Consider the following 21,359-nt stretch of genomic DNA (forward strand, 5'->3'; position numbering starts at 1 on the left):
GCCCTCCTCCCCTATCTGAGAGGCACAACAGAACGCATCAGCAGAGTACTCGGTAAACATAACATCCGAACGATCTTCCAACCCCCAAAGAAGATCGGACAGATGCTGCCGAGCGCGAAGGATCCAAGACCAGCCTTGAGTACACCAGGAGTGTACGAGATCCCTTGCTCATGCGGGAAAGTGTACATTGGAGAAACCGGGAGGAAGATCAGTACACGGATCAAAGAACACCAGCGGTGCTCCAAATACGGTCACTTAGAACAGTCTGCCCTGGCTGAACACTGGATGGATACTGGACATACTATCCACTACGACCAAGCCAAAATGCTGGCCAAGTCTCAAGGGTATTTCGAAAGGAAATACCGAGAGGGTTTGGAGATCCATAAAAACCCTAACAACCTCAACAGGGACAGGGGATATCAAGTGAACCCCATTTGGGAAACCGTCCTCCCGGTTTTTTAATTGACCAGCTGATCAATTAAAAACATATGATTGGCTGACCCCCCCCCCTTCCCCTTCTCCTAGTCCCAGGCCCCAATTTGAGAGCTACAATTTTGTTTTTATTTTTGAAAAATGTGTAGAATTACAATTACGAGTTAGTTATCTGGAATATGCACCTTACCCAGCTAACTCCGTTTTTTTTTATATTTCAAAAATTGCACTATTCATGTAAAACAGCCAGGGAAATAATCCTCATAATAATACATCGCTTATGTCCTCCATGACAACGTCGCACCTCACCGTTCCCCCAAAGTGTTAATGACCACAAGACATTCATCATAAGTCAGTCTCGCAATTTTACATTGTTATTGAACCCGAGTTACCTCCAAAATGCCCAAAATTAGACGACAAGTGCAGCAGCAAATGCAGCTCTGCTGCTAGTGCTGTCTTCGCTGGAATTGCTAATGGCACAGCAATGAATCCAAATTCATTATCTGGAGGGAAAAAACGTGATGCCGATGATGGCAAACAAGAGCGAGAACCACGAGAAGAGCGTCGCAAATGTCGTTAAACCCGTTGGAATGGCAGTGAACAGGACAAAACCTTCATCCCCGGGATGCCAACTGTCCTGCCAACAAACCTGAAAGCTGAGCAGGAGCAAGCATACCTTTTTCAGCTGCAGATTGAGGAAATCAGCAGGAAACTGAGGACTGCAGATCTTGGAATACCGTTCAATCCTGAAGAAAGATCACCATCACCTGAGCCGATTTACAGCAGTGATGGGAAGCGGTTGAATACGAGGGAATATCGAACTAGACTAAATTGGAGGAGGAGAGGCATAATCTTATTCAGAAGATATTGAAGATTAATCCGGACTTCAAGCCTCCACCAGATTACAAGCCTCCCATCATTCATAATTGCTATTTTACACATCCTTCGAAAAATTCATAAAAAAATTGGTAGCTGATTAATTGGAGTCTTGGTACTATTTTTATCATTCAAAAATTCGAAAATTGAAGAACTGAAAAACTGAACAATTAAATATTGAAAACTAACGACGAAAAAGTTATTTTCAAATAGTTGAACAAAAAGGGAAATAAATATTCAACATTGAAATTTGTAGAATTTTAAAGAAATTGGAAATTTTCTTTGTAACATAAAAAACAGCCAAAAACAGTCGGGAGAGAGGGGGTCCACCAAATGTTTCGTATGTTTATGCCCCCCCCCCCGATTTTTTACTGCTGTTTTTTCTGTTACAAAGAGGATTTCTAGTCTCTCTAAAATTTTATAAATGTAAATTTCTTAGCAATTTCATCATTATTAAAAAAATTATTTCGTTTGTTAGCGACATGAAGATTCTATAACACTTCGATCATTACAATTATTATCAATCAATTTATTCGCGATGAGCCACACTAACCAAAGGGTGATTCACAATGATCTTGCTTTATGATTAGCACTTTCGCGGAATCCATTGTCTTCCTTTGAAGCCTCATCCGCAATTAATATTTTTGATTTTACAGCATGGGCATCACGAATAGCCAGGAAATTTAATAAAGTCATTGACAGAGACAAATATGTGGAGCCTATCAATAAAACTGCATCAAACAAAAGGCAGAAACGCAAAAAAACTTCTAAAGACTCTTCTGAGCCCCCGGAGAAGAGACATGGCGGATAGCCAGCTGCACTCACATGGATATCGCTAAAGGCCCCTCATTTACTTATACTTTCATGTATTTCTTATATACGTTCATACAAACAATGTATATTAACAATTCTCATGTTAATAATTAAAAATAAAGAAAAAATACCTCGAAAGGGTTTGTCGGTTCTTTCCAGGAGGGATGGAGTGGAAAACATTTTAGGGGGTGCAGGCGATAAATAGGTTTAACACACCTCCTGTTTTCCTCCTGAACCCTCGGAATTTGGGAATAACTCGCACGTTCAGGCAGAAACGAGGGGGTCTTTCTGAATGTAAATACACCCTAACTTCATCCTGGTCCTCCTACTCATGATAGGTATTCAAGGGGGAATTCAGGTCCTAATATTCGACTCGGGAACCTTTAACGGTTTGAAACAAACTTCTCTCATGAGTGCATCCGATCACGTTTTTCGTCACAACGCGTGGGTTGTCGGATTTCGCCCACGCTCCGCTTGCGTAGAACGTCATGAAGGATTATAATTATGAGGACTCAGGATATTTATTTGATATATATTTTAGTTAAAATGGAATTAAATTAATATATTTCCTTGGTAGGCCAAACAAACTGTTCTGGCGAGTATGAGTTTGCAGCAGGAGCCGAAGGCGATTGGAAAGTATTCATACTTTCCAATAAATTCACCCTTTCCTTCATCCTTTCCACTTGATTCTTTCTTTTAGGCTTCAAATATTCTTTATTTTTTTCCGGACGCGGGGGCCGGCCGATGGAAATTCCATGGCGTTACCGACCGAGCCCACTCAACATACATAAATATATTTCACACTTCACTCGAGCAGACCTTTGAAATAACTTTTCTGTCCCACGGTGGAATCAGAAGATAAGTTTTCCTCCTTATAATAATTAGTGTAGTTTCCGAATCTTTCTCATCCCCTACTAATCCTTTCAATTACCAATCGTTAAGAAATTCCTATTCCACATTTCTCAATTCCTCCCCTTCAAAGAAAAATTCTTCTCTATAAAGAAGTACACTCATTCCTTTGAAAGTAAAATAAGAACGCAAGAATATTGTCACAGTTTAAGAAGTATTTAGAATTGCAAAATACTAGGTAAGAAAGTCTGCGTGCACAGAAGCCCCGTTGGATATCGATTTCACTTCTCTCAGCTCTCGCCACACAAACACTACAGTTACTTCTGGGTGATTTACTCGCATTCAAAAATCTCCGTCCAGAAATATTTTTGATGATTCCGATCTTCTTCTTACCGCAACTCATCTCCGCATCGAGAGAAATGTTCAGTAAAAATTACGGAACTCACAATTCGCTCACCGATTACGGAAAAGATACGTAATTTTTATTGAATATTTCTCTCCGTGCGTCACAAACTAATGTCACGTGATAAAAAAAATATATTATTATTTTTCAAATTGATAGGAAATAACTAATTTTGCACCTTTTTCGGTCATTTTTTGAGTTCAATCTTCAATCTTTTGTACCTCAAGGGAATAATAAATTGCTTCTATCTATTAACCTATTCATCATTATTGTTTCAGGTATATATCCATCACGATGTACATTTCCACCCTCGCTTTTGCCAAGTAGAATATTGAAACCTATTATTACTATTATTGGTGTTTACTCTCAAAGATTGAGAGACGTATAGAAAATATAAAAAATTGAAGTGCTTGGGTTTTGAACTTGGGTGAATATCGAAGCCCATGAATATCACAACCCGTGTCAATACTCTACAACTCGCTCTTGTTTTACAATCGAAGATTGTGTTAATAATGCTTGATAAATAGTTCATGAGAGCACTAGATGGTCAAGTTTATAAACCGAGCAGAAGTCGGTGTCTGTTAGACACATTTGTTGACAACAAAATTTATATCCGAGTGGTTCTATAATATTTTATATTACTCCATGCAGACACGCATGAAAAAATTCAATAGAAAACCTAGCGCATTCACTAGAAAATTCTATTGAAATTCTGTAGGAATTCTATGGGATTACTATAGATTTTCAATTGAAATTCTACTGAAAAATTCTACTTGCTTTTTGCGCTGATTCTGTTGCATATTTGATAGGAAAAAGTCTGTTCGAATTTTTCTCTTGAGATTTTTTCTATTAGAATTATTGGGCACAAACTTTCTAAGTTTTTTCCGCTGGATTTTGTTAGGTTAGGCCATTTTTTCAATATCGACGATCATGAATGGTCAACAAAATATAAATGCAGAAATATGGTAGTACTATTATAATTTCTATATAGAATAGCTTTCAAACTACGCAACAGATATCATTTGTTTTAATATTCATCTCGATTAATTTATCCAAATGTAATTAGGCAGAAAAAGAAATTAACCTTTCCTTGCTTCCGAATTGAAGCTATGCACACTGATAGACCGGATTAGTTGTTGTTAACGAATGGATTTTGGTTGGAGGTTAGGGTCTATTCGGTCTCACCAAATGTTCGTTCGTTAATAGTTAACGAATGGATATTTGAGGAGCCTTGTTTGACTTGACTTTCGCCATTCAAGTCAACCATTCGTTAACTATTAAAGAATATTCATTTGGTCATATTCAACTCTACCATTCGTTAATAGTTAACGAATCTCGTTTGGAATAAATGAATCATTCTATCAATGCAATCGTCCGAATTTCACATTTTCTAATTTTTTCATGTTCCCATCCATAGCAAAAACGAATGTCTCAATTTCACACACCTTTTGTAGTCATTTTTCAGATGCTAAAAAACGTCTGAATAAAATTAAAATTCGCCTGAACTTCAGACGAACAGCTGCCTTTTCCAGCTTCATTTGCGCTGTGTTTTAATTGTTAATTCTGATCTGTTCAGATATGCTCTCTCAGGTGTCAGTTCTCTCCGGATTATTCTCTCGAAATAGAAAAGACAATGTAGGATCAACTCAAGACTGTGAAATCTGAAATTCAAAAGAATGAAAATAGAGTGAAAAGAGTGTGTTTGCATGTATACATACATACATGCAAACACACATGCAAACATACATCGATTAGAAGTTGTTCAACAGGTATTTGATTTGAGGATTTGACCTATTGAAATCGACTTGAAGTTATCCCCCTCCCCACCCCATTTTCCATCGCTTTTGGCCCAATTGCCCTCGGGATTGCACCTCGCCCTCTCGTCACAGCGTTGGTGGATGAAATAAAAAGGAGGGTGAGGCCTTGCCCGCGATTTTCACCCCCAAGGCGAGGCCTAAAGTGTTTCACTCTCGAGTGCCAGTGGCTGTTTGTAAGCGTGCAAGCCTCTACACGAGGTTACTATAGTGAGCCCTATCGGTTCCCCGATTCTCGCGCCGGAGGAGCCCTCCCTCCGCCACCCCTCGTCATTGATTCACCCAAATGACATTGTGCGAGAATCGTGCGTTTATACGGAACCTGTATTCACAGGTGTGCGGGTATATGTGGGTTGTTGTAATGAAATACCCGTTGCACAAAGCTTCTAATGATAACTAACCTATCAGTGCAGTGGAGCACTCAATGCTGCTTCAAGTTTTAATTGCAGTGTCGAGATTGAGAGCCGGAACCTTATGGAGATTTGAATTTTGAATTTTATTGATAGGGCTAGCCGAGGCTTTTAGTGGGAAAATTTCTGACTGAAATTTCCCGTACACTTCTTCGAAATTTTATCACATTATAGTTCCACACGGAGAGAAATATTCAGTAAAAATTACGGAACAATTCATGTAATCCGCAATAGGGAATCGTTTTCCGGAAATTTTTATAGGAATGGTAGAGAAGAAATCTGAACCGTGCAGTGAATTTTCAGGTTCATCACCGAACGAAGTACGAAATTGTCACGTAATTTTTCCCGAAGAAGTAAAATCTTACAGAAACTTGCCGACTTATTATGCTTCAAAAATCAAAAATTCTTGAACGTTCAACAATTTTTATGAAGCTGGTGAGTTATTTCTACTTTCCGTTCCGTAAAATTTCTCAATCATTGAGAAAAAATAACGGAATGACTAGTCCCCACAGCGGTGAGTCATCAGACGGGTGGTTAATTTTTACGGAACAATTCGTAGAATTTACGTGGCGATTCGTATAATTTCAGTTCCGACTCACATTTGTTATAGTATTTTACTTCGCTCGCGGATTACGTTTACGGAAGGTAATTTTTACGTTTTTTTGGGAATTTTTATGGAATTTTGCTTTCCGTGCACTCAAATTGAAAGGGATTTCATCTTTGAAAATTCACAATCTCTTCGGAAAATGAATGGAAACGACAAATGTCACGTCAAATATTCCACGAAATTTTATAGAGAAATCAAGAAACTTCAGGTGAATATATTGTCGAATTCTCAGTTTATTGCGAATTCGGTGTAATTCGGTACTAAACATTCATGTTTTCATTGAAAATTGGAGTAAGTTGTGTAGTAAAATTACTTTTAATCAGTAGAAAAAGTAATTAGTGATACTTCTTCCTCCCAGTATCATTTCTACTCGATCGGCAGATGTGGTACTTCACCCAAGCACCTAAAATGTACTTGGAACGAGTATTTTTAGAACTTTTCAAAAGTGAACTTGCCCCAAGTACCGGTTTATACTGGTGAGAAGTAATTTTTTTTTGTGTGTTACTGTGAAAAAGAACAATACCTTGTAATCAAACATTCGTGTTTCACATCAGGAATTGTACTCAAATGATCATGAAAAATGGAAATCGTCTAGTATCGTGTACGAAGAATATCAACTCAAAATGTTTTCCCCTCTAAGCGCAAGTAGAGTGGGGGATACATAATTCTCGGAATGGTATTCTTTTACAGTCCCTGTGGTATCTTGTATGAAGATTGGACTGTAGTCACGAAATACCCTCTTCATGATTCGTTAATTACAAAAAAATATTGTTCCAGATAACTACAACCGCTTCTCTACCCTCAACACAAAAAACTCATCAGTTTTTCCTCTTTGTGTTTAGCTTAAGTGGCTCTGTTTACGAATGAACATACAACACAAGGGTTGTTTGAAAGCTGAGAATCCCCCATTGCGGTACACTGTGTTTGTGTTGATAGAGCTCTGCGTATATTTGTATATTTCCGTTTTAAACCACTCTGTATCCTTCAGCATGACTGATATCTCACTGGTCGTTGAATATTCAACCTTCGTATCACACAAGTCAATTCCATCAATCCCAACGTTTTTCGACATTTTCAGCTGTAATATTTCCGTTCATATATCACCGTTCCATTCAGCTGAAAAAAATTACGCGGTAGAAACCCACATTTTCCCGTTTCATGAAAGCTGAAAAATTAATTGGAAAAAAAATTCAATCAATACCTCGGTACAATTGGGATTCGCCTTTCTATTATTGAAGATTGAAATTTCATGTCAGCTTTTACGAGGATTTTATTCCAATTTGCACCAACTCTAGGTCAATGGAGGGGGAATGGCATGGAATTGAATCCTTATCTCTTGGTTTTCTGGTAATTAACGTTGGTGAATTGGTGATTAATAGAGGTCTAATACCATTGTGCTATCCGGGATGTAGAAGAAATCTATTGATTAGGCTTTGTTTGCTTGCATGGATCCTTGTCATGACATCCTTGCAGATTCTGGATATTACACCCAAAAAAAATTACTTTTGATTAGTAGAAAAACTACGCGTATCCAGTACCAAGAGGTTTCTGGGGAAAAGGCACATTTTTGTACTTCCTCGAAGTTACAAAATAACTTGATGCAAATATCATGCGTCAAGTACCTGTGTACTAGTGAGAAGTACCTCAAGCACTTATCACAAGTATTTTGTTACTTGAGACAAGTAACAAAATTACTTGTACTGAGTACCTGGCTGGTTCTTTTAAAAATACCAAATAAACTCAATATAAGTTGAGTATAAGAATTCAAAAATGCTTTTCCACCTCTTCTAAAAACCGAATTTCGTCAATAATTCAAAAATCCACATAATTCTTGTTTTGTGAGTAATAAAATTGAAAATAAATTGAAAATAATTTTTCGAAGCCTTTTAAATGTTGATAATAACATAAAACATAAAAATCTCAATAAAATTGAAATTTTGTAGGTTGGAAAGCATACCAATAATTCCCGAAAACATCCATAAAAATCGCAATCCATTGATTTTTTCCTACAAAATATCTCCTGCTGAACATTTTTATTTGCAAAAATCCGTAAGAAAGCCCATTCTATCTGGTAATAATATTCACTTTTCTCAATAAAATAATCAATTTGAAACACTGAAATTAAGTCCTGAAAATACTTGAGAGAAGTTGAAAAATTACTTTTCACTAGTACCTTTGGTACTTGTGAAAAGTACTAAAAGTACTGGCAGAAAGTGGTGAAGCTACTTCTTCCCAGTACCATTTCTGCTCGATCGGCAGATGTGATACTTCACCCAAGGACACAAAATGTACTTGGGACGAGTATTTTTAGAAATTTTGAAAAGTGAACTTCCCCCAAGTACCGGTTTGTACTGGCGAGAAGTAATTTTTTTTTGGTTGTATATTATCTGGAAAGTACACTGAGAGAAATATCCTTGTAATATCACAAAACTAATTTCTTGCGCCAAATATTTCATCTCTCGACGATAAATTTTTTGGGCGAAAAATTCCGGATGATGTGTCGGACAATGTCAGATTTCAGTGAAGTCTTCATGGCTTGAACGTGAACAGTTCATGATAAAGTGAGAATTTCTTGTCGTAAGAAATCGGTTATTTCGTATCGGAATGTCGTATTCAAAGATTGATGTAAAATGTCTCGCCATACGTTCTTGAATTTAATTCGAAATACCTTGAATTCAGTAGCGAAGTGGTAAAACGGTTTAAGTCGACGTATCTCCCAGATGAGCTTTTGAGAAATATTTCGGTCTCTAAGAGAGATAGCGAAATTTTCCTATTTACATTTGTTGTAGCTCACAATCGGCTCTGCAAAAAATGTTGTAACAAAAATTTTTCGATCTCCCTTAGATTCCGAGATATTCATTGAAAACTGACTCAATCAATAGTCAAAATCCACTTGTACCGTTTTACCACTTCGCTAATAAATTAATAATTTTTTCAAATTATGTACCTCATGAAGGGATGAGCCAATTGGGTACTAATTGACTCATCCCTTTAATTGACCACCTATAACTTTATATGAGGTCTCAAAGAGGTTTCAATGCATTTTAGCTACCTGGGTCGCCATAATTATTGAAATCCACGAATATCCAATTGTACTGAATGTCCCACAGAGAGGATATCCATATCATTTGAGCAAGATATCCCGAAATAGCAAAACAAGTACGACCGGTGAACGTGAATTGCTAGAGATAGATTAGAGCAGAGAATGGCCTATTCACTATCAATAGAATAGAGATTCAGGTCGGAGTGTACCAACAGATTATCACTAGCTGGCAATAAATTTCCCGCATACCCATAATTTTTGCCCCTTGGCCGGCAAAAACATTCCACTGGAGCACGGATTGGGGGAAAGAGATTCAGTTATTTCTTTAATCATGAGACGTCTTATTTTATCCCTCGGGTAGAATAAGAAAAATAAATACCATTTGCAGGGAAATTAATCAATTCGCGGAAGTGCTAGATCATGATCGTTCATCACATCTCACTGGATGTATTATTACAGAATCAAATAGAGAAAACTTTTTCATGCACTATAAAGAATGATAATACATGGGCAGAAGAAATTTGTAGTTATCAGAAATGAATAAGAAACTCATTGTTATAACATGCATTCTACTAAGAATAACAAACTGTCCACTTAAGTTCAGAAGAAAAATCTCCAATATTCAGTCAGGGATAGGCATCAATCAATGATAAACGAATAAATTTCAAAATGTATCTTCTCCCACATTTTTTTATAATTAACAGAAAGTTTTTGTGATGATAGTCAAAAATCGATTTTAAAAAATCCACCAAGTTGACTTTGCGATTAAAAAAAAAATCTAATTCCTTCTGCCGCCGAAGATAAAAAATACACGAAGAGAAATATTCAGTAAAAATTACGCAACAATTCACGTAATCCACAATGGGGAATCATTTTCCGGAAATTTTTATAGGAATGAAAGAGAAGAAATCTGAAACGTTCAGTGAATTTTCAGGTTCATCACCGAACAAAGTACGAAATTGGTACGTAATTTTTCCCGAAGAAGTAAAATCTTACAGAAACTTCCCGAATTATTATGCCTCAAAAATCAAAAATTCTTGAACGTTCAACAATTTTTATGACACTGGTGAATTATTTCTACGTTCCGTTCGGTAAAATTTCTCAATCGTTGGGGAAAAATGATGGAATGACTTGTTGTCCTCACAGCGGTGAATCATCAGACGGATGTTTAATTTTTATGGAAAAAATCGTAGAAGTTACGTGGCGATTTGTATAATTTCAGTTCCGACTCACACTTTTTATTGAATTTTACTTCGCTGGCGGATTACGTTTCGAAAGGTAATTTTTGTGTATTTTTTCCGGTAATTTTTAATGAATTTTTCTCTCCGTGTTGTATTTTTCATTCGACCATTATGCGCGGTCTTATGGCGAAACGTACTATTTCCCGGGGTTAACCTACCCTTAAGGGAAGACTTAAAGGTCGCGGGCAATTGGAATAAGATTTGTCATACACTGCAGATCGATTATATATGTCTAGAAACGAATAATTAGTGCAAAAAAAATTTTTTATTGTTCGATTGCCCCGCAAACGCTTGAAATGTTAAAAATAGTCCAGGACCTCAAATTTTTGAACTACAGAATTTTTTTTTTCAAAATTTTTGGAAAAATATGTGCAATAACAATTATGAATTAGTTTTTTGAAATTCAACTTCTATACAGCTAATTTCGTTATTATTTCAATAAAAAATTGCACCATTCATGTAAAATAGTTCAAAAGATTTTTCTGAAAGAATCGAGAATATATTTTTCATATTTTAAGGATAATTTTTCTACCTATTTTACATAAATGGCGCATATTTTCATAATAAACAAAATGAAATTATCTTTGTAGGATTCAAATTTCGAAAAACTAATTCGTAATTTTTATTGTTCACATTTTATAAAAAAATTTAAAAAAAAAACCTCTGTAACTCAAAAATTAAAGGCCCTGGGCGATTTTTAATATTTCAAGCGTCTGCGGGGAAAACGAACAATAAACAATCAATTTTTTTTCTCTAATTATTCGTCTTTATACATATATAATCGATCCTCAATGCATGAGAAATTTTACTCCAATATCCTATGACTTTTAAAAGTTATAGTAGTCTCCCCTTAAGGCTGTTGTTCCGTGGTTATGCTCAATTCCAACGTTTCAACTCACCCATGCCATAAGCTGCTAAATAAAATCCATTCAACCCCTTGAGTAGCAAACACAATTTCATAACCCTCCTCAAGAAAAAACCTCTGCAAATCTCGAACTCTTCACAGCTCCCCTCTATTTACTCTCCCCACCGACGACTGACCCAATCAGCCCGAGTGGAAATTCCGGTCAGGTCTTGATCAAGTTTGGATCAGATTAGACCTGACCACTGATCAGGTATTGATCAAGTTAACGGATTCGATCTTGATCAGACATGTTACGCCTCTGACCAATCCGGATTTGATCAGGATGAATGGATCCGAACTTGATCAAGTCAACTGTATGAAAACCGGATGACCTGTCTGTCAGTATCAATAACAATTATCAATGATAATTAATCAAAAACAAACGATAATTCAATTCTTCCACTGTAGGCTGCCTCTCTTAATGAATCTCTACTATTATTACCTCTGAAAAGCTTATTATTTTTTTATCAATGCTGGGGATCGAGCCGGGGACCCTACGATTGCTAATCCTATGCCCTAACCACTACGCTATCGGGCTATTACTGTGGACATTGCCTATATGATTTGTATCGATATTAGTTGAATTTACGATTATTCCTGATCTCGCGGATGTGCGTGTGTATTCTCAGAGATAAAATATGTTCAATTAAATTTTGATTTATTTCATTAATAAATAATAATAATGATAATAACAATAACACTAATAAATAAATAGACATTTGGTGATTTTTTTTCTCAAGATCATTTGCGGTATCATCATCCCTCACTTCTGTACATTTGAGAAGGGCTGGCTGTTAATTAAATTGATTCATTAAATTAAATTAATTTAATTTAATTTATTTTAATTATAGTATAATGATCCTTTTTAAAGATTGAAAATAATTATTGATAATAGTTGATAAAACTTAATTTTTTATGGTATAAAAATACTTAATTAAATTATCCGAAAAACTTATTAAAATTAATGTCAGGTGAACCGGATCTGAATCTGATCATTTTCTCTTCAATTGACCCGGTTCAAATGCGGATCAAAGACATCAAATCGGAATTTGATCAAAGTGGGGTCAGGCAGCCGACGTCGGGGTGAGATCGTGCCTACCTGATCGAAACTTGATCTGAACACGCCTGTAGTTTTTCGGATCCGATTTGCTGGGTCAGAACTTGGTCAGGTTCTCATCAGGAATCACCGGCTCAGTCAAACCTTACAAAAACCTGATCAAGTTCTGATCGTGCTTCAGGTGGGTCTGAAGCAATTTCCACTCGGGAGCCCCTAAAAATTTAATGTCACGCTCTCTCGCCAGTATTTTCATTCCTCCAAGCGCTCAAATAATGCAACACACATTCTCAGAACGGTGGCAAACAAATAAAAAAATCGATACAACGTAGCGTGCAGTATATCGCATCTCCCCATCGCATATCGTGACTTCAATTCTGGGCATAAGCTCGAGGACTTATCTATATCGAGTAAACACTCTTCCTCAATTTTAGCTTGGAAAACCCTCACAAGATAGGACAGTGAAAATTGCTTATCTCAGTGTATTAAGGAATGACTTAAATCCACCCCCGTCGTCTTGTCACTATCTCTCCTTCCTCCGGTGAGATCGGACGTTCGTTGGGATATAGGTCTCCGCAGTGTCGTTTTATCGAGGGAGGCATGTCTCTTATCAGCTGTGACCCTGTATCCCTTGGAGAGATGTGTAGTACAGGCCGTCAAATCCATTCAAATTGCTGTTGTCAATGTGTTTACGGTTGATTACGAGACTTGCGAAGGTTAAATACTAAAACAGTTCTCAGGGTATCAATACCGAGGGATTGGTTAGCACAAGAACAGCAGCTCTCAGATGTTTCAAGTTTAAAGTCTACGTGTGCTCTTATTAATTAATCTCTTACCCTACACTGACAGAAAAATTCAATTTTATCAACAGAATTTTATTTGAATTAATTATTAGTGATGCTGCGAGACGCGAGAGAAATGAGACGAGACGAGACAAACGAGACGAGAGACACGACGAGACGAGATAAAAGTCATTCGAGAGACACGACGAGACGAGATAAAAGTCATTCGAGACAATGACAGAAACGAGACGAGACCAGACAAGCCAGTCGAGAACGAGAGAAACGAGAGGCGAGAGGAGAGTCCAGAGAGCCTCCCCCTCTCTGCCCCTCTGTGTATTTTTTTTACGATAAGGCGAGACGAGACGAGAGAAGAAATTGCTCTCGTATTTCGAGACGAGACGAGAAACTACATCTTGTCGATATGTCTCGTCTCGCGGCAACACTGTCAACTATTATTTGGTTGTTAATTTTCGAATAAACATGATTTCATAGTGAATACCAGTTATCTCTTCTTGAGATACAGTTGATTGGGACAAATCGAACTTCTCTAGAATTGAAGTTCCTTTTATTTGTCGCAATAATGCGAGTATTTGATTTCTTTCTAGCCAAAAGTTTGCCAACTCGAGAAATTCGTTGGTTCACTCAAAAATCAAAATTATTCTCATGACCGAATACGTTGTTATCTCAATCAACACAATCATATGTTGTTTCAAGTAAATTATAAGTGGAGTGAGCATTTCGTATATCGTATCAGGATGAATATTCTTACGCGTAAAAGAGCTTTGAGATTATATAATAATAAGATGTTAAGTTGAAAGAAGTTTATATTCCTTGACTAGAAAAAATCGCAGTAGCTCACAATAACAGAATCACAGATTGCGGCAATTCTACCCAAACACAAATTGAAGACTACAAATTTTATCGTATTATTATTATTATTATTTCGTATTATGTAATTTTATGTCATCAAAGTCCTGATGAAAAAAAATCTAGATATGGGGCAAACTACATGAAATTATCGGAAGGACATTATTTCTAGTCTTGAGAACGCTTAAAAATTCTCTCGGAACAAAAGAATCTCATCCTGTTGGAAAACTTTTCTCTCAGTCTGAGAACGAAATTATTTATCAGATTTCCCGATTTTTAAAATTGGCATACTTTAACACTGCCAAAATGTTTTCTTGTCAGAATAACTAAGAACACACGGTGAATGACACTTGATGTCTAGCACATGCAATGCATAACATATTTTATGAAAACACATGAATTTATTTACGAATCATTAAATTATACAATTAGGGTATTGTACAGGCTTATTTTACGCATCCTGATTGACACTTTCAATGAATCCACCGAATGATACTGCACATAATTTATAAACACATGTCCAATTACACACTCTGTAAATGCAATTTCACGAAAAATACATTGTGTACTTCCAATTACACATTGTGTTCTTCTGAATCTACACATGTGCACTTCGACGTATGTCAATTCAACATGTCTAATTCGAAAGTGTATAATTCAGAGGTGTATAATTCAGACGTGTGGAATTCGGAGATGTGCAATTCAGACTATGAATAAAATTATAGCTAATTGATTCCTATGTTTACCGCCTGTAATCTCACTATGGAGGTCCGTAAGAATTATACAAGTGCTAAAGGACTCATACCGGAAGCCATGGGGATCAAATGATGTCAAGGGGCCTATGGTGGTCAAAGGGGAGTTATATAGAAGCCACACGGAAAGGCATGAAGAGAGGTTATATGGATCTCACGAAGGGTCATGTATGTTTCAAGAGAGCTACATGAGGATCAAGAACGGTCATGGGAGGTATATGACGGTTATAGGGATCATACGAAAGTTATATGGGGGTTGCAAGACTCATGTGGAAGTCAAGAGGTGTTATAGAGAGGTCATAGGAGTTGTCCAAATTCCAAATGTCCAAATTCCACATGTCCAAATTCCACACGTATGAATTGCACACCTCTGAATTATACACTCTCGAATTAGGCATGTTGAATTGGCACACGTCGAATTGCACATGTGTAGATTCAGAAGAACACAATGTGTAATTCGAAGTAACACATTGTATTTTTCGTGAAATTGCATTTACAGAATGTGTAATTGGACATGTGTTCATAAATTATGTGCAGTATCATTCGGTGGATACATTGAATGTGTTAGTCAAGATGCGTAAAATAAGCCTGCAGAATAACCTAATTGTTTAAGTTAGAGATTCGTAAATAAACTCATGTGTTTTCATAAAATGTGTTTTGCATTGTATGTGCTAGACATCAAGTGTCATTCATCGTGTGTTCTTGGTTATTCTGTCAGGAAAACATTATGTCGGTGTTAAAGTATGCCTTAAAATTAACAAGAGAATATTCTCTTTTATCGAGGAAACCTTCTTCGTCAAGAGTAGTTTTTTCTTCAGTCTACGAACAGTTAAGAATCGACAGATAATGCATCTCCGAATTGATCAATTCAATCACACACTAGGAAAAAAAAAATTATTTCCGTCCCGGCGGGCGTTAAGTTACATTTCCCTCCCGCTTCGCGGGAGGGAACTCTGACTTTGCGCCTACGCCGAGACGGAAAATCGCGTTCTAACCACGGGAAGTAAAATAAAGGACCCTCAGCCGCGTGCTTACCAACCTCGCCTTCGGCTCGGCCAGTAATTGCACTGGCGGCTGAGGATCCTTCATTTTCCCTCCCTAGGTTAGAAATATACTATTGTACCAAATATTCATTTACTTGAGAGAAGCATTCTTTTTTTCAAAATCATATTTCTTCAATCGAGTCATTCCCAGGAGAGCTCAATTAATCTACAATGATGACAATCATGATACTTTAGAGAATATCGCACATTACCTTGGGGAGCATTCAACAATTACGTCACGCTTTTTTTTGGGTATTTTGGACCCCCTCCCCCTTGTCACGGGCCGTCACAAACGCAAGACCCCCACCTGACATATTACGTCACGATATCAAGACCCCCCCCTCGATCAATGTGAAAAATCGAATTAAAAAATAGACATTAAAAAAAAAAGAATTTATAAAAATCAACAAGTAATTGAATAGAACCTCCATCAATAATTTTCTTTATTTAATATTAATAAATACATATAACTCATAACATTGTCATCACAGCATTAACTTAATGCTTTCTTAGAAATTTTTATCACGAATCTTAAAAATACTTTGACCCATATCGACCTGAAAATAATTATTGCCAGGGGCAAGTCAAATGAGTTTCCATTGAAATAATGACAGATTCGTCGTCGTTGGCAAACTGCGGTATAGGGAGATGCTCTTGGTCGACGAAACAAAAGAAAATTATTTGTCAGTTTTTTCATTTTTTTTCTTGAAAATCGAATGCGAAACAAAAGGATATGAGCGTGACGTCACCACCTGCGCGACCCCCCACCCCCCACCGTCGCACATCATCGCAACATTTAAGACCCCCCCTAAGTACGTGACGTAATTGTTGAATGCTCCCTTGGTTGAACTCCTCCAATGACTATTCATTTTACCGGAATTTCTGATTTTCTCAGGGGAAAAAATGCGATTAAGGACGTTTAGACAAAACTCACATTATTCGCCATAATTTTGATATTTTCTCATATGCCAGGTTCATATTTGAGTCACACGTTAGTAATAATTTTGATCCTTCCATCGGGGCATCCTAGTGAGAAATTAATGTCTGAAAATCACTTCTTGTAGCATTCCGCTTAAGGAAGAAACTTGACCGTCTAAACTTTGACCGAGATGTTGCCTGGGTTAGACATTCAAGATATTGATAAAAAACCACAAGCCATTTACTTTAGACTATGGAGAATCTGTCGCCGGCGACAACAAGTAGGAGACCGTGCCATATAGGCGTGATATCTTCGATTGATTTTCGAATTCCTCTAAAAAAAATTTGACCACCATTACGAGTCGAGTAACGCGACAACACCACACCACAGCTGATCAGGGATAGCCAAATTTGTAATATTTTATTACTATTACTTTTGAGCCCTTAAATTGAAAAAACATCAACCTTGTAATTTTTGAGTAAATAAATATCATCAATTCAAATATTCAAATTTTAAGTATTTTATCAATCACTAATTTAAGGTAGGACGATTGACGATTACTTGGGTAATCGACAATTTAGGTAGGAAGATTGACGATTACTTGTGTAATCGAAAATCCCCCTTTCTAAAATTTGAATTATTCACTCAGTAATAAATTTACAGTTGTATATTAACAAATTTTAAATATTGCATTATTCGTAAAAATCAGATTATTAATATTATAGTATTGGAAAAATTGAATCAACATATTTTAAACCTTCAATAATGTAAGGGCAAATTTGGGTAATATTACTGAAATTTAATATTGATGGGGATCCCTGCAGCTGATCGAGGTCGGTAAAGTCGGTGACGATAATTCAGTGCTGAAAGCATATGGACACCTACAACACACACAGACATTCATCTCACTGTTACACCCCCACTACTAGCCGAAGCATGCGATGTTGCTCGATCAAAATTTGACGGTTACCACTGCAGTCACAAATCCTCCATTATTTATGAATATTTTTTTTAATTATAGTTTTTGAGACCGCAAAAGTACGCCATAACCCTTCTAATTTGATGAGAAAAATAATATGTAACATTAATGATTTATTTAGTCAATTTCATTTTTCTTTTCAACTGAGTTGTCCGCTTGATAGGTAAACGCCCTTAATTATTTGATGTTGATAATTATTGAAGGAGTTCACTCAAGATCATAACTAACATGATCACCTTCTAGAGCAATATAATTGTCATAATTGAAACATAGTGAATGACCTGGGAATGATTCGACTGTAAGAATACGGTAGTGAAAAAATAAATACTTCTCTTAAGTAAATGAATATTTTGTGGAAAATTTTTCTTATCAGTGGAATATCCTTCATTTTGTCAGTCAAGATGAGACCCAATATTGACTCGTACTCCTGGATTATTCGTTTACAATGAATTCACATGCTACGGATGAGGTAAATCCTGAAACAGGCCATCAAATCCACTCAAATTACTGTTGTCTATGTGTTTATGTCTGCATACGAGATTCGCAGAGGTTAAATAGTAGAACAGTTCACGGTGCGAGCGATGGAGGAGGGCTGGGGGAGGAGGGGTACGTGGCGGAGCGGTTCGTTAATACAGGAACGACCGCGATGCCCTCATTGCCGTTTTTATGATCCACAGGAGCAATTTCGAGACAGATGTCTTAATTGCCGGTAGCAAGGTGATTCTATTTCCAAAGTTTCAGAATTAATTCTTAATTAACATTCATATCATCTCTTCTGTAATTTATCTCACTTGAATTTGTATAAATTTAATCAGCTAGAGAAGATATTCAATGCATATTTTTTCCATTCGCTCGTTAATGATAAAATTAAATTCCCGGGAGTTTTAAACTCACTGAGAATTCATCTCTGTGAGAAGTAATTAATAAAATGGAGGAAGTTTTTCGTGATTATTTTGTCGTTCCATTATTTTAATTACTTCTTGTCTCGGGTGCTGGAAAGACCGGTATTTCGGAATTATTTGAGGTGAAATTATTTGGGTAATTTTAGCTTGATTGATGGTATGAGGGATCGGAAGGGGGATTCAGTATGTAGTTTGGGGAGTCATCGCTAATTTGTGAATAATTTGATAGTGAGGGAAGATGGGAAAATGTCTGGGAGTTCTGTGGGAACTAGGCTTTGGTTGATTGATGATCTTTAGCACATGGAGACAGAGATTTGTTAAAAATTACTCCTGGATTTTGGTCGTTGTCCCTGAATAGAAAACCATGTAACGTCTGTCACCGATTTATTCGGCTATAAGCCATTGCACAATTATAGCTATTGCATAATTGTAACAACAACCGTAACTATAAGTATAACTGTAATAAGGAATACGATAAGGGAGGAACGGCAAAATTATTACGGTTGAAGAAATTTTGTCTGAGAAGCACTTTTATTTCTCAGATATTGTGATATTTTTTGAAATACTTTTTATATAAAATTGACTTTAAAAAAATCGATGGAAATTGTTATTTCCGGGGCAATTATGCCATGGAAATGAATAGATATGAAGATAATTCATGTAAACGGAAAAATCCTTATGGTGAGATTTCAAAGATTTCCAAGTGAGATTTCCTTATGTGAGGCTTGAAAATGTCAATTATAGCCTTCTGAAAGTCTTTACTACACTTTCAAATTGTAACTTGAGACTTTCCAAAGTGTAACTTGAGACTTTCAAAGGATTTGAATTGAGATTTTTAAGTTTTAAATTGATATTTTTGAGTATCAAATTGAAATTTTCAAGTTTCAACATGAAATATTCAAAAGTTTGAACTTGAGACATTCGAAAGTCTCAAATTAAGACTTTTGAAAGAACTTAAGACTTTCAGAGGCTTTAAATTGAGATTTGCAATTGTCAAATCAAGATTTGAAAGGTTCAAATTAATATGTTGAAGTCTCAAATTGAAATTTTCGAGTCTCAACATAATACATTCGAAAGTCTTAATGTCGAAACTTGAGACTTTCGAAAATCATTCGATTTTCTTAACTTGAGACTTTCAAAAATCTCAAGTTGAGAGTTTCACCACTAAACTCAAAATGTTCGAAAGTTCTAATTTAAGACTTGCATATGTCTAAATTTGAGATCGTAAGTCTCAAAATGAAATTTGTATTTTTTTTGTATAATTTCACATTTTATGGAATTCAAGTAATTTCGGGAGTTTTAGTATTTCTGCTGGTGAAAAATTTAGAATTCCACTGAATTCCTAATGAAATTTCAAGTTTTACTCTTTTTTCTTTCCTGAATCAATTCAATGTCCCTGTCCTAAAAATTACAACTATATGCATCTGATGAAATTTCAATTTTTTTCTACCAGATTAGTCCTATATCGATCGACAGAGAGGCAAAAGTTGCCTGTTTCCATCGAAAATATCTGAATTCCTGAACTCTTTCGTTCTAAAATATACTGAGAAAAAAAACCTGGATATGAACCAAATAAAACTTTTCCAATGCCCAGTAATTTTTACTTGATCTCGTATAATTGTAATTAAAACACAGAAAACAAATTACTCTTTAACAAATAACTCTTGAAACTTAAATTAAAAAATTTTGAAATCTGTAACAACGACTGATTGGTATAAAATTTCTACCTGTGTTGTTACTGATGAATGACATTATTTCTGGAATTTCATGAAAAGAATGAAAACATTATTAATTAGAAAATTAATAGATTAATTAAAAATTGGATCCCCAAACTATTAAAATTCAATTGAATATAATATTCAATTTTCACAATGAGTTCCCGAGTTCAACCTGTCCTTGAAATATCCCCAGAATTCAGTTAAGGAACTTCCGCAGTAAGTATACTTGGTGAAAATTTCGAAATGGTATAAAGACGCAATATTTGGATCATATGTTGTTGAGCACATTCAAAAACTATTCCCAAAATTTCAAGTACCTTGTCCACCCCATTTTCGAGATATACATCGTCAAAAATGGAAAAAACACAAAAATTGAATGTTTGGCGATGCATATCTCAAAAATGGGGTGGACCAGGGACTTGAAATTTTGGAAATATCTTTTTAATGTGGTCAACAACATATGATCCAAATATTGCGTCTTTATACCATTTCGAAATTTTCACCAAGTATACTTACTGCGGAAGTACCTTAAATCAATCCACTGCATTTTCTAAAAATCAGTACCATGCCTCCGGAAACAATCAACTTTCTCCTCCTCCGCCCAACACCCAAAAAACATCAATAAAAAATGAAAGCCATCAATACCGAAGGATTGGTGAGAACAAGAACAGCAGCTCTCAGATGTTTCAGGTTTAAAGTCTGTGTGTCCTCCTGTTCATCAATCTCCTCCCCTAGCAACGACGACGTGATCTGCACCGATGATTGTCTTGATGGTTTAAACCTCTCGTTTTTCTTCCTCCCGAAATCCTCAGCCCTCTCTGGCTTATCATCGCTGACCTCATCCACTCGACCTCTCCCATACCCACGTGAGAATGGACATGCCATTGTGAACCAACAGTTTTGTTATAAACACAATCCACAATTGTCGCCGTTAGAGAGGACGGGGGGGGG

At 36.3% G+C, this 21,359-nt stretch overlaps 1 protein-coding gene across 1 annotated transcript in view; it reads right to left on the bottom strand.

Annotated features, from left to right (window-relative positions):
* The window catches only part of LOC107048381 (head-specific guanylate cyclase), a 165,480-nt gene extending 144,136 nt beyond the window's left edge, over nucleotides 1-21,344 (bottom strand). Inside the window, exon 1 of the mRNA XM_015271528.2 lies at nucleotides 21,054-21,344. Within this exon, the coding sequence (XP_015127014.1) occupies nucleotides 21,054-21,293 (240 nt within the window). The 5' untranslated portion in view covers nucleotides 21,294-21,344. The remainder of the gene's footprint in view (nucleotides 1-21,053) is intronic.
* Nucleotides 21,345-21,359: the final 15 nt, after the last annotated feature.

The sequence above is a fragment of the Diachasma alloeum genome, unplaced genomic scaffold (assembly GCF_001412515.2).
Source record: "Diachasma alloeum isolate Michigan unplaced genomic scaffold, Dall2.0 Dall_scaffold_00189, whole genome shotgun sequence".
NCBI lineage: Eukaryota > Metazoa > Arthropoda > Insecta > Hymenoptera > Braconidae > Diachasma > Diachasma alloeum.